This window comes from Cavia porcellus, unplaced genomic scaffold (assembly GCF_034190915.1).
Source record: "Cavia porcellus strain 051 isolate PalLab524CR breed Dunkin Hartley unplaced genomic scaffold, mCavPor4.1 scaffold_19, whole genome shotgun sequence".
NCBI classification, from domain to species: Eukaryota; Metazoa; Chordata; class Mammalia; order Rodentia; family Caviidae; genus Cavia; species Cavia porcellus.
In genome coordinates this window covers 9,732,862-9,745,132 of record NW_026947502.1, presented here as the reverse complement: position 1 = coordinate 9,745,132, position 12,271 = coordinate 9,732,862, and the positions used below count along the sequence as shown (strand labels likewise).

General features: G+C 47.7%; 1 protein-coding gene across 3 annotated transcripts in view; it reads right to left on the bottom strand.

Annotated features, from left to right (window-relative positions):
- Positions 1 to 67: 67 nt before the first annotated feature.
- Larp1 (La ribonucleoprotein 1, translational regulator) overlaps positions 68 to 12,271 on the bottom strand; it is an 88,193-nt gene continuing 75,989 nt past the window's right edge. For all 3 annotated transcript variants that reach the window (XM_063230693.1, XM_063230691.1, XM_063230692.1), the window contains exons 12-19: positions 11,713 to 11,836; positions 11,405 to 11,610; positions 10,889 to 10,995; positions 9,562 to 9,713; positions 7,475 to 7,619; positions 5,525 to 5,634; positions 5,246 to 5,373; positions 68 to 3,629 (exon numbers count right to left, since the gene is read on the bottom strand). In XM_063230693.1, the coding sequence (XP_063086763.1) occupies positions 3,420 to 3,629; positions 5,246 to 5,373; positions 5,525 to 5,634; positions 7,475 to 7,619; positions 9,562 to 9,713; positions 10,889 to 10,995; positions 11,405 to 11,610; positions 11,713 to 11,836 (1,182 nt within the window). In that variant the 3' untranslated portion in view covers positions 68 to 3,419. The remainder of the gene's footprint in view (positions 3,630 to 5,245; positions 5,374 to 5,524; positions 5,635 to 7,474; positions 7,620 to 9,561; positions 9,714 to 10,888; positions 10,996 to 11,404; positions 11,611 to 11,712; positions 11,837 to 12,271) is intronic.

Here is a 12,271-nt window from a genome sequence, read left to right as displayed (position 1 = left end):
GACCCCAACTGGGTCCATCTCCCATACCTAGCAGAAGGGCCCCAAAGTGAAGGAAGACCAGCCAGTATTTTGCCTTTTCATATTTTTATTTTTATACATTTTTTGTATTAAAAAGAAAAGCATAATTACCACAAATTACAAAGGACTAAAGCAGGACTAATGAATGAATCACTTCAGCCTGGGAAGCAGATACTCTCAATAATATTAATGTTATAATACAAGCTCATTCAAGTATTTTACATTTTTTTTGTCCTTTTAAGTGTGATATCCTAGCACATGGTAAAGATAATGTACTACGAGCGTAAGGTGGAACCTTCTCCGCAAAGCCAGATGACAAGTTTTCCTCTCCAGTGAGACATGGGCTGAAAGTTCTCTTCTCTGCCTCTGCCATCAACACAGGTGGAGGAGGAAGCACAGGGAGTGGGGGAGAATCTAGGGCCCCTTCCATACAGGTACTCTGGAGTTCCCACTCAGGAGGGTACCATGTAATCCAGACCACTCTGCTCAAGCTTTTGGCAAAAAACTCACCCATCCTAACAACTCCTTGTCTTGCCCCTCCCCACCTCCCCACTTCTGGGACCTTCTGAGCAGCTTTTGTCTGTGAATCAATCAGGGAAGGGGGAAAAGCTACAATGCAACAAAACAGAAACACTGAACAACTCTGACAAGGCTCAGCACCTCCGAGCCCCAGGGGGCCGGAGCTTCCTCTAGTGGTAGTGCATTGGCTTCTGGGCTCAGGCGGGTGGACACAGCCTGCCCCGCATGAGCCTGAGCCTGGCTCTTCACTGTGACACCGCAGGCTGCACTGGCTCAGCCCGGCCCAGGGAAGGGAGAAGGTACACGGGTCTGTGAGTGCTGTTGCGAGTCTTGGGTCTTAAGACTGCCTTGGGAAGGGGGCGGTGTAAGTGGCTAGCCTTGATGGCCCCAGCCACTCTTGGCATGCTTGTCACAGGATACATCGGTCCTAAATTCAAGTGTCTTCAGAAAGTAAAGATGTAAACTACTCTTTGCAACATTAACTCCTAACATGTTACAAAAAAATAAAAAGCCCCCCTCCCTCCTCAGCCTAGGTTGAGATGAAATCCCCACCCTCCCCACCCCCAAAGGGCTTCCTCCTCTGGGCTTGTGTGAGAGGATCCGGAGAGGCAGCAGCCCTGGCCTGGGAGTACATTCTAGATGAGAACGGCCTTTGCCCCACCTCCAAGGCTTTCTTGTGCCCAAGCGCAGCAGAGGCCAAACACTGAGGTTTCTGTGGTGCTAGATACAGTACGGGGCTGAGTGACTTGAAGCAAAGGAAGAAACGAAGAGCAGGAAAAGAGGGTACAGGAGTCCAGCATCGGGTACCATGTGGGGCAGGCATCAACCAGACCTGTCAGGGAAAGGCACGAGCGCCACCTTCACAGCGGAAACCAGACACTCCTCCGTGGATTGAGGACTGGGTCACAGGAGCTGCAATGGGCTTCCCACACACTATGGCGGGGGGCCCAGGGCTAAAAGAAGCGAGGCACCCGTGACAGAGGGCGAGTCCTGCCAGCCTGGGATACGCTTTCCTACTCCCAACCTCTTGGCCAATGGTGGAAGCCACCGGAACAGGAGGGTCAATGACACTGCAGTAGCTAAGCAACGAGACCACAAACTCTTCCTGCTGGAGGCAAATGTGCAGTCAGGCCCATAGGAAACACACGTCCCAGTCTGTGGGTCAGTCCATCACCCTCCCTCGTTTCTGACAACGGTAGACTCCAGCCATTCCATGGTCATTCACAACCCAGCTCAGGCGGTCAGTGGCTGGAGAAGAGAGTCAGGTATACTCTATGTCCACATATACCTTCCTGCCACAGGGCCTCGCCGATTGGCAGGATTCCCCCCAGCCCCCCGTTCCTCCTCATCTCTCATTGCCAGGCACAGTCAATTAGAGGGCAGGCAGAGATGGTTTGTAGAGGGGGGGTTGCAAGATGGGGAGACCTCACCAGACCCTTGGAGGACAACGGCACATTCCGCCACCTTTTATGAGACAAAGCTTCCTTAAGGTCTCAGAGACTTTTCAGGACAACATGAGAAATGCAGTCAGGCCTCAGCTGCCAGGTGTTCACGTGTCCCCTCTGGCACGGGGGAGGCGTCCAGGCTGAGGATGAGTGTGTTCCACATCCAGGCCAACTCTGTTTTCCAACAGTTTGAACTTGGCCTTGGGGTCCCAAGAGTAGGATGAAGGGCATCACGGCAGGACAGGGCCTGGCGTGAGGCAACAGCAAGCGAGGTGAGGACACGACAGTGGCAGCAGTATACAGACACAAGACGTCAGCTTCTAACAATGCAACAGCAGGGGTGCTCTGGGCACGGCTCCAGCACGAGTCGCCCCAACTCTCTTGCCTCCAGGGGAGGCACTGTACATGCAACTCAGTCCAGAGGAGGAGTCCAGCCAGTCTACGCCCAGGCACATCCAGAGAAGGTGGGAGCTCTTCGGGTTGACTCCACCGAGGAAAACAGGCATTTGGGTATTATTTCAGATTCCCGCTCCACAATAAGGCAACTTTTAAAAAAATATTATTTCCAAGAACAAAACAAACAAAAAATTCTAAGGAGAAGGGAAAGACATCACTTTCTATGGATCAGGAAAGGGTTTTCTGATTTTTTTTTTTAAATGGTCAATTTTTTCTTTTTTTCTTTTTTTTTTTTCTTTTTTTTTAACTTTTCTATTTTCCCAAGGATGGAAAGGTCAGAGAAAAAAAAAATAAATCATCTTTCAATAGTCTTTTCTGGTATGAGCAGCGTTTCTCTGGGCTGGGAAGTAAGGGAAGTGGGGAGAGGGAGTGGGGAGAAGCTGAAACCTTCCCCCGACCCCCACTTTTAGATCCTTTGGTTTCCTTCTCCCAGAAGGTGGCAGAAGGGCAAGGTGGGGACAGTGAGGAGAGCACAGCCATGGTGGACCCCAGGTGGTCAGGGGGCTGCTCTCCCGGGGCCCAGGTGCTGTCAGAGCCTTCCACAGGCCTGCAGGGCCTTCTTGTGGGCTGCATAGTTGGCTTTGGGGGAGGAGGCGGCTGTGGGTGGGGACCAGGACTGCGGCCTACTAGCCGCAAGCAGGGCTAAAGAGTGATTTTGGTAATCCAGACAAACTATCAATAATTTAAAACTTGATATATATATATGTATATATATATATAAAAAATCTCCCCTTTCCCTCCCCCCCTTAGAAGCTAGGATGGAAGAGTTGTGGAGAGAGGAGGGGAAGGGGATGCGTGTAGGCTCCTGTCCAGGGGTACCTCTAACAGCCCAAATGGTGTACACACTGCTAACTTAGCACGGAGGCCTGTCCTATTGACTCCAGGCTTGTCCCTTCTCTGTCCTCTCTCCTGGGACTGGGCACCCCCATGGACCCTTACTCACCCTACCCCTTCCCCAAAACCCCAGGGGCTAAGGGCTTTTCACTTTCCCAAAGTCTGTGTGTCCATGTGCTGGCTTGTCCATTTAGCCTCTTCCTGGATGGGCTGGCCAGTAGGTGGTGTAGGGGGTTGGCTGATCGTGGCAGCAGGCCTGCTGGAAGACTGGGAAGGGCATCGCTTCCTGCCCTCACCACTGCCACCACCTGCTACCACTGGATGTCGCTTGTGGTTGCCCTCCTCACCCATGGGGGGCTACAAAAGAGGAGAGAGTCACAGGTAGACTATGGGACATGTCCCACAACTTCTTACCAGGGCTGTCTGCAGATGACAGTCTGCCTCCAAATGTAGGTAAGGAAAGGGGTCTGACCTTAAACAAGAATATTAAGCATTTTTCTATACAAAGCACTGGGCTTATTTATGCCCATTCTCTCATGAGGTCCAAATCACCCTTGAATGTTGACACCATTAACCAATTTTACAGATCAGGAAACTGCCACAGAAATGTAATTGCTCAGGGTCATATAGCTGGCAAGTGGCAAACACAAAATTTAGGTCCACTTAGTCCTAAAAACCAGGCTTTTATCCACATAAGTTTCTGCTTCCATCTGAGAAGAGAGGTGCTACAAAGGAAACTGTATGTGCAATGTGGCATGCAGCATGCTATGCTGCGCTCAAGAGGACAAATGCTCCTGGGGATCACCTCAATCTCCCTCAGTCCCCTAAAAGCCCAATGAAATGGGAATCAGACCACCTCCGGTCTGCCCTCTTCATTACCAAAAATTCTACAAATGTGAGGACACTTGCTTCCTTGTTGGGGTACCAAACCTGTGAGCCGTTGTTCCCCCTGGTCTACCTATCACAGAAGAGTTCTCTGCAGCCCTGTCCTGAACAGGTTCTCTTTATACTGGGAGAGCCAAGCAGTGTTGACACTGTCCCTTATGGAGTCAGGAGCGTTCATTTACCCATCTGTGCAAGACAGTAGTATTCCCTGCCTCCTTACCACCCTGGTTCCAAGAGATCAGTGTACATGTCGAGTGCCTATTACATAGGCAGAGTCAATACTCGATGGCAGTTTAAGTACACACTTTGCTACTGAGCCACACCCCCAGCCATCATAAACTTGTCAGAGTCCTTTCTCATCTCTAGAGACTCTGAAGCACTTGGCAGAGGGATACCCAATCAGAATTTGCTGAACCGGTAACTCCAACAACTTCCTTTGACAGGACACCAGCAATGATCCAGACCCACCACTGGATGTCACTGTTGAGGCACTGATCCAGAAAACAAGCACAGGACCTCAATTTACCAGCTTTCGGATTGGGAATTTTTTTTTCAGAAAGGGCAAATGTATTTATTGTGGATATTCAATCCTAACATAAACAGTACTTGTGGCGATTTTTTTTCCTTTATTTATATTTTTGGGCTTTTTGAGACAGGGTCTAGCTATGCAGTTCAGGCTGGCCTTGGACTCACTTTGCAGCCCAGGCTGGCCATGTACTTCCAACAATCCTTGCCTCAGCCTCCTGAGTGCTGGGATTATAGGACTGTACCCCACATCCACCTGGAGATCCTAGTTTTGACTCTTAGTGGTGAACTTGGGCACAGCAGCAAGGAAGGTTGGAAGAGTTTAAAGAACCTTAAGACACCTTAGCAATATCGACAACGCAGAGTGGAGCAACTACATACCTCTCCACTTCCTGGTCTAGCCTCACCTTCCACTTTACAGGTGGGGAAACAGCATATAAAACCCAAACTAGGGAGTTCCCTGGGTTAGTAGCACAACTGGGACCAGATCTGAGCACCCCGATTCCTGGAACAAGTCTCTTTTCAGCACAAATGAGTTGAAAGCATTGAGACCTTTCACTTACATCTACTCGGAAGTCTTCTAGACGTCGGAATTTGCCGAGGTATTCTTGTAGTTTGGGGTCAATGTCCAAATTTTTGGCTTTGGAATATTTCAAGAAGGCCCAGAACTTCTCCAACCCATAGAGCTGGCCTACAGTGAAAGAGCAGGAGAAAAGGGTAATGAGAAGCCAGAGCGTTGAGCAGAGGAGGGTAAAGGGAGAGAGGGGAGTGCGCAGTGACCGGGGCGGTGGCAGGAAGGCCTAGAGGACCGGGGTGTGCGCAGAACCAGCTCTAACTCTTACCAGCTTCATAGTCCTTCACAGTTTCCTCCTGGAAATCCTTGAATATGTCCAACCGGAACTTCTTTTCCAGACCATAGCTATAGTATCGAAAAAGGCACTCTAAACCATATCTGTGGGAAGAGACATCAGAGATCTCAGGGCACAGTGTCTTTATCCACAAAATGCAGAAATGTACCTACCTATTTGTGACAGTAGGGGAAGTATGAAAGAGAAATAGGGAGCTCTTGCTATACTGAAAAAGTGGCAAATACTCTTGAAAAAGGCTAATTATTTAAGGCCAGGGTAGGTAGCTCCAGCATCAAATGTTCACGGTTTAGCAGGGGGCAGTGCACTCCATTCGTGCCTCCACATCCCCATTTCTTCACTCCTGTTCTATCATATGTTACCCCTGGCTGCTTTCTGCTTTAAAAGCAGAGCTGAGTAGCTGGACAGAGACCTTACAGCCCACAAACCTGTGCTTTTCCCTAAGGACAAGGTTATGCCAAGTTTGCTCAGAGTGGGCTCAAAGTTGTGATCCCTTTGTCAGCCTCCCAAAGTGCTAGGAGTGTGTACCACTATGTCTGGCTTATCTGTGCTTTTACAGAAAAACTGTCAACCCCTGGCAGAAGTTCTCCGTGAAGCCATTTAACCATGCCAATTAGTGTGCCTGTCCAATTATCTGAGTCAGAAATTTCACTTCTAGGAAATCTGCGCCAAGGAAATGGCCAAAAAAATATGGATTAACATTTTATCAGAGTATAGGGCTGGGCATGGTGGTGCACACCTGTCTGTAATCCCAGCACTAGGGAGGCTGAGGCAGGAGGACTGCCATGAGTACAAGACTGGCCTGGCCTACAAAGTGAGTTCCAAGCCAGCCTGAGCTGCATAGTGAAACTCTTGTCTCAAAAAGATAAAAAAGATTAAAAAAAAAAAAAAAAAAGATTTTATCAGAGTATAAAACATTCACAGCAGCTGTATACACAAAATTCTAACAGAGAAGCAGTTGAGAAAATCCAGATCCACAAAAAGGAATATAAATTGTTAAAAATTATAGCATAAATATGTAGTGAGATACTGAAAAATGTTTGCAATACATGTCTTATCAAGTGGAAAACACGTTTTGAAGTGTCATGCTAAATAACCCTGTTTTTATAAATAAATATGTCACCTTCACATCTATGAATGTATGCAAAGCCCAGAAGGGCAAAATATAAAAAATACTCATATATCCTTTGCAAGTTGGATATTCAAAAGATCTTTCTCAGTTGTTTTTCCTAAACTTTCTACAAAAAGTGCTTAACAGCTTCTGTAAAAATGAAAAGAAGATAAACATTTGCACAACATGGGGAAATGCTCATGCTTATAGATAAAAGTCGGCATCAGAAGTACACTCAGGACAATCTCGACAGTGGCACATTGCTCTTTGCTGTCTCTGGACAACACTCAACTTACTTCTAGGGTTTTACTATGAAAATCAGGGCAGCAGGAAACGGAACTTTTTAAAAAGGGTTTTGTATAGCAAAATACTTGTCATCAACCCAAGCTTCCATTACTAGGATGCATTAAATCACAGTATACTCATATACTGTAAGATGATGCTACAGTACAAATACAGAATGATTCCAAGATAAAGTATTAAGAAAAAATTTGCAAAACACAGCCAACAACCGTACATAGCATGCAAGACCATCTTTGTACAAACAAAAACAGGGATGGTGGTGGTATGGGAGAGGAAGAGTTAAAGAAATTGAGACAGGAGAGTCATGGCTGAGGAGACTTTTCACTAAACGCCCTTTTAAATTCTCTGAAATGTGAACCATGTGAAAATTTACTACAGTATTTGTTTTAAAATAATATATATGCAAGGCATAAACATACACAAGGCATTTCCGGCTCCAGCCCTGGATGACTCAATGGGGGGGGCTTGCCAGCCTCAAGCACCAGCTAGCGGCCTGGCCCACGCCTGCTCACCTGTAGCCTTCTTTAGCATCCTCCAAAGCCAGCTGCTTGAACTCCTCATACATCTTCTTGTTGAAGTGATCTCGGAGGAAGAAGGACCAGAAGCGGAATAGGGTGTTCATCTCCTGAGACTGGCCAATGCCCAAGCGCTTCCGCTCTGACAGGGAAGGAAGGAAGCCACGGGTGAGGGTCAGGTGCAACCTAAGAATGGGTCCTTTGTCTTGGACTTCTACATGCTTCATCAAGAGCTGCTTCAGTCACCCGGCAGATATTCACTGAGCACCAACCATCCTGTCCTATTTCCTGCTGCTTGCTTCTTACCACCTAAAATGGGGGCACCAGCTTCTCTGCTAGGCCACCAGTCTAGTTCTGCATCTCAACTGATATCACTTTCAAGTGTAGGCAGAACAAGGCAAAACATGACCAAGTAATTTAAGAATTCTCTAACCAACTGCAAATACTTCTCATCACTAGTAACAAGTACAATATAGTAATACCAAGAAATTACTCAACAGCAAAAGTACAAGCAATAAAATTATACAGAAAAAACAAACAAACAGTTGTACACTAAAAAAGTGAAAAAAGCCAGGTACTGCAGCACATGCCTGCAATTCCATCACTCTGAGAAGCTGAGGCAATCCTAAGTTCACACCCAGCCAGGTAACTTACAAACCCTTTCTCAAAAATAAAAGGACCGAGGAGTTGATTCTTTCAAAGGCCTTGGGTTTAAACCCCAGTGAAAAAGACAACCCACTGGATGGGAGAACGTATTTGCTGATCACATAGCGAAGGACTTCTACCCAGAGTACACTCCTAGATTTAGTAATAGGACAAATAATACAGCTTTAAAAAAACTAGAGTAGCCTTCTCCAAAAAGATACACATTGTGAGAATGTAATGTGGTGACACCACTACAGAAAGCAGTCTGAAAGCTCTCTGCAAGTTTACCATGGCTACCAAACAAGCCAGCAATGCCACACTTCACCCAAGATAAATGGAAATAAGCCCATAGAGAAAGTGTATACAAAAACACGTAAGAGCATCACTACTGATAACAAACAAAAAAGTAGAAACTCCTAACACCAATCACTGAAAAGCAAAATATGATTAGTCATAAAGTGCCATATGAGGGGTCGAGGATATATATACCTCAATGGCACAGTGCCTGGGTAAACCCTGAAAACACACTAAGGGCAGGGAGTCATACATTAAGATTCCATTCACATAAAACATCCAGAATTAGCAAATCCACAGAAACAGAAAATAGACTGGTAGTTGTGCAGAGCTGGAAGGACTATGTTGTGGAGTCAAGCTCACGGCACAGGGAATGAGCAGGAGGGGTACAGATCTTTGCTTGTGGTACTGTCCTAGAATTAATTCTGGCGATGGATGCACAACTATGAACACATTACAAGTCATGATAAGTAAATGGTATGGTATGTAAATTATATCCCAACACACACACAAGAGAGGCAGGTGCACCAAGAATATAGTACCCAGGTTTTGTACTTTCCAGTTTATCACAATACCTACAATTAAAAGGTATTTCATTTTGTGATAAAAGAAAATACGCAAGAGCATCTATTGAAGTTCTTCTAAAACAGAGGTGAGCAAACTTTATATTACAAAAGATCACAAAGTATTTCAGGCTTTGCAGGCAACAAATCTCTATCACCAACTCTTTTTTCTCCTACAACCCCTTAAATGTAAAAGCTGTTCATAACTCCAGTCATAAACCAGTCCCCAGGCTGGATTTAGCCACAAGCCCTTTCATGGCAACCTGAGCTCTATGGAACCGCCCACCTCCTGCACACTTTACTGATGGATAGTGGGCCTCACTGGGCCACTCAGTTGGCAATTATGCTGTCATTTTCTGTATCCACAAGATCAAGGAATGGAAACATTCTGAGTGCTTAGCTCCCTTCAAAAGCATCTATCCTGAGCCTTGAACCTAACTTTATCCTTTCTTATTACCATGTCATGTCACTTCTCCTTCTAAGGCCAAAAAATAGTCACCTGCTCCCTGCCCTCCAGCTGTTACGCTCTGGAACCAAGTACTGTGCCGGCCCCAAGGGTGAGCCCACTCCTCCACTTCTTACCATTAAGGCAGCGCCTGCGATACTTGTGGTAGACATGTTGTGTGAAGCCATTTTCCTTGAGCAGCTCATGGGAAGGATGCTGGAACTTGGGCAGCGACTGAGGAGTGCAGCCATAGCTGCCAACTGCAGGTGTCCCTTCTGAGGGGCTAGAACTACAGAGATGACAGAAAGACAGTATCACCAGGTTCTCCTCAGCTGAACTGCCATAAAGTGAGGAGGGGTCCCTCTGATGCCTTCTATAAGCTAAGATCCAGCCTGTCATATTATGCTGGGATCCCTAACTTACTTACACTCAAGAGGCTGACAAATTTTTTTGCATCACCCTTCAAAGGTTTGAAGAAAAGGTCACTGAGGCTCGTGGAGACCGTGAGACTCCTCCTGGGTAAACAGCTATTAAATGAACTGTCCAATGCCTCAAATCTGAACATCTAACCCTTTATTCATCTAAACTGTAACATTTAGCTTTCCTTAATGACCTATCATGCATTAATCCATCTGTATTTTTGTCAAAACACTATTTTCTGCCTTCAGTGGCTTTTAAATCTTGGCTTCCAGCAGGTAACGAGCACAGGTTACTTTATTAAAAGCACATGAAAAGGAGTCAGGCCTCTAGAGAAGATGAGTCCATAGAGCCCAGGTGGGGCCAAGGAGTCCTGAGCCTTGAGCACTCTAGGCAAGGACTCCACTGTCCTGCTAAGTTGCCTTGGCTGGGTTGAGAACTTGCAATCCTCTTGCTTCATCCTCCAGGATAGCTGGGATAACACCCTGCTTTTCTTTTTTGCTGTGAGCACTGACCTCATAGCATCAGGTAGGCTAAGCACCTGGTCTAGCACTGACTTACAGCTCCCGTTCTTACATTTTTTTCCCCCTAGCACTTGTGGACTGAACCCAAGGTTGCTCTACTGCCAGGCTATATCCCCAGACCTTTTTATGTCTGACTTTGAAATAGAATCTAAGGTGCCCAGATGGAACTTGAACTAGAGATCCTTCTGCCTCAGTACGAGGATTACAGGTGTGCGCCACTGTGCCTGGCTTTACCCCTCTAATTTTATTCAATGACCTGGCCATTCTATTTTAGGCAAACAGCAGATACTCAGATTTGGCCATCAGAGATACTGCTTTCTCTAAGCATACAGAGCCAGGTCTCATGGATGTGACACTACTTCAGAATACTTCCCTTTCTCATGGCCTGGGCTAATAAGCTTTCCCCATCATTGGCTGCTTGGATTTAGCTAATTCAGAACAATCATCATGGTCTGGTGGACTTCCTAGTCAGGATCTCCACCCTACAGGCAGCCTGCTCTCTCCCCACCCAGTGTCCCAGTACCTGATGGATGCGGTCCGGGGTCTGTGCTCTCGGGAGTCCATCACCCAGCCCACGTGGCTCTCTAAGGGTGGGTTTGAGCTGTGCCTTGTCTTCCTTTTTCGAGGCATCTGTAAAGGTCAGTCCAAGTCTTGTTATCTGTACTCCTACAATTCTGAGGTACTTATAGGAGTCTCAAAGCAGCAGACACCTTCCTCTGCACCTGGCACCCCACATGTTACAACAGCATTTCCCTATCTGTTCTCCCACTAATGCTCAAGGCATGAGGCAGCAACTGGTCCGGCTACTTCACAGGTGAGGGAATGGCGGCAGGGAGCGAGGTGATCTGCCCAAGGCCTCACACCTAGTCGGTCCTTCTCAGGACACCACTTGCAAGTGTGGTGTATTTTGTAGATGTGGTTACTCAATGTTAGTGTCCTACAGCCGGAGGACAGAGCGAGCAGGGCCCTTGGCACTGCCCTGGTTCATACAAGGCAGGGGAGAAAAGCCAAGCCCTGGAAGGGGCAGCAGGGGCCTCACCTTGGCATCTAGCGTCCGTCCTTCTTTCACCACTGGGTAAAACCGTGACGTCTGGCTTGAGTCTTTGAGTTGTGGGGTCCGGGGTGTGCGGGGGGTCCTGGCATTACGGTAGTTTGGCGATTCTGGGACAGTGGTCGGGAGAGAGCGGGCGATGGTGGAGGGCTCAGGAGCACCAAACAGCTTGTTGGCCAGGGCGTCAGTGGGAACTGCACAGGCGGAGAGGGGTCAGCAAGCAGAAGTAGGCCTCTGGTCCCTCTGGTCCCTCTGGCCCTCCGGCCCACACCAGGTCTCTAGGGCCTGCCCCTCACCTTGTTGGAACCGTGGTGGCCCAGGAGGAACTTCCTGGTTGGGATCCACAGGGGGTTCTGGGGTCAGCGTGTCAAACTGCTCCCGGCTGATCATGTTGACTTTCTTGAAATTCTCAACTTCTTGCTGTAAAGGATATGAGATGGGTGATGAAAGATGTTAGAAAGCTGCTCTGGCCTGCTCAGGAATCAAGGCTGGCAGGAAGTAGAGAGCCAGGCCCATGCGTACACCCACACACTCACGCGCGCGCGCGCACACACACACACACACAGGGAATTCTGGTCCCCAGGCTCTCAGCTGCCCATCAGCATTCCCCAAACCCAGTTACCTTGGCACACAGATGCTAATCCAGAGAGGCCAGTGCTGAGTTAGCTGCCTGCTGACTCCCCAGGCGCTCCAGTGCCTCCCCACCTCTCCTGCTACTGCCTTGTCACACAGCAGCTGAGCAATGCCCCCACACACTTGTTACACATGCTCCCAAAGGCTCACCCTCCGCCACTCTCTCTGAAAACCGAGGCATTTGGACTAGACCTATCTTTTCTCCACTCTCTGTACTTAAAA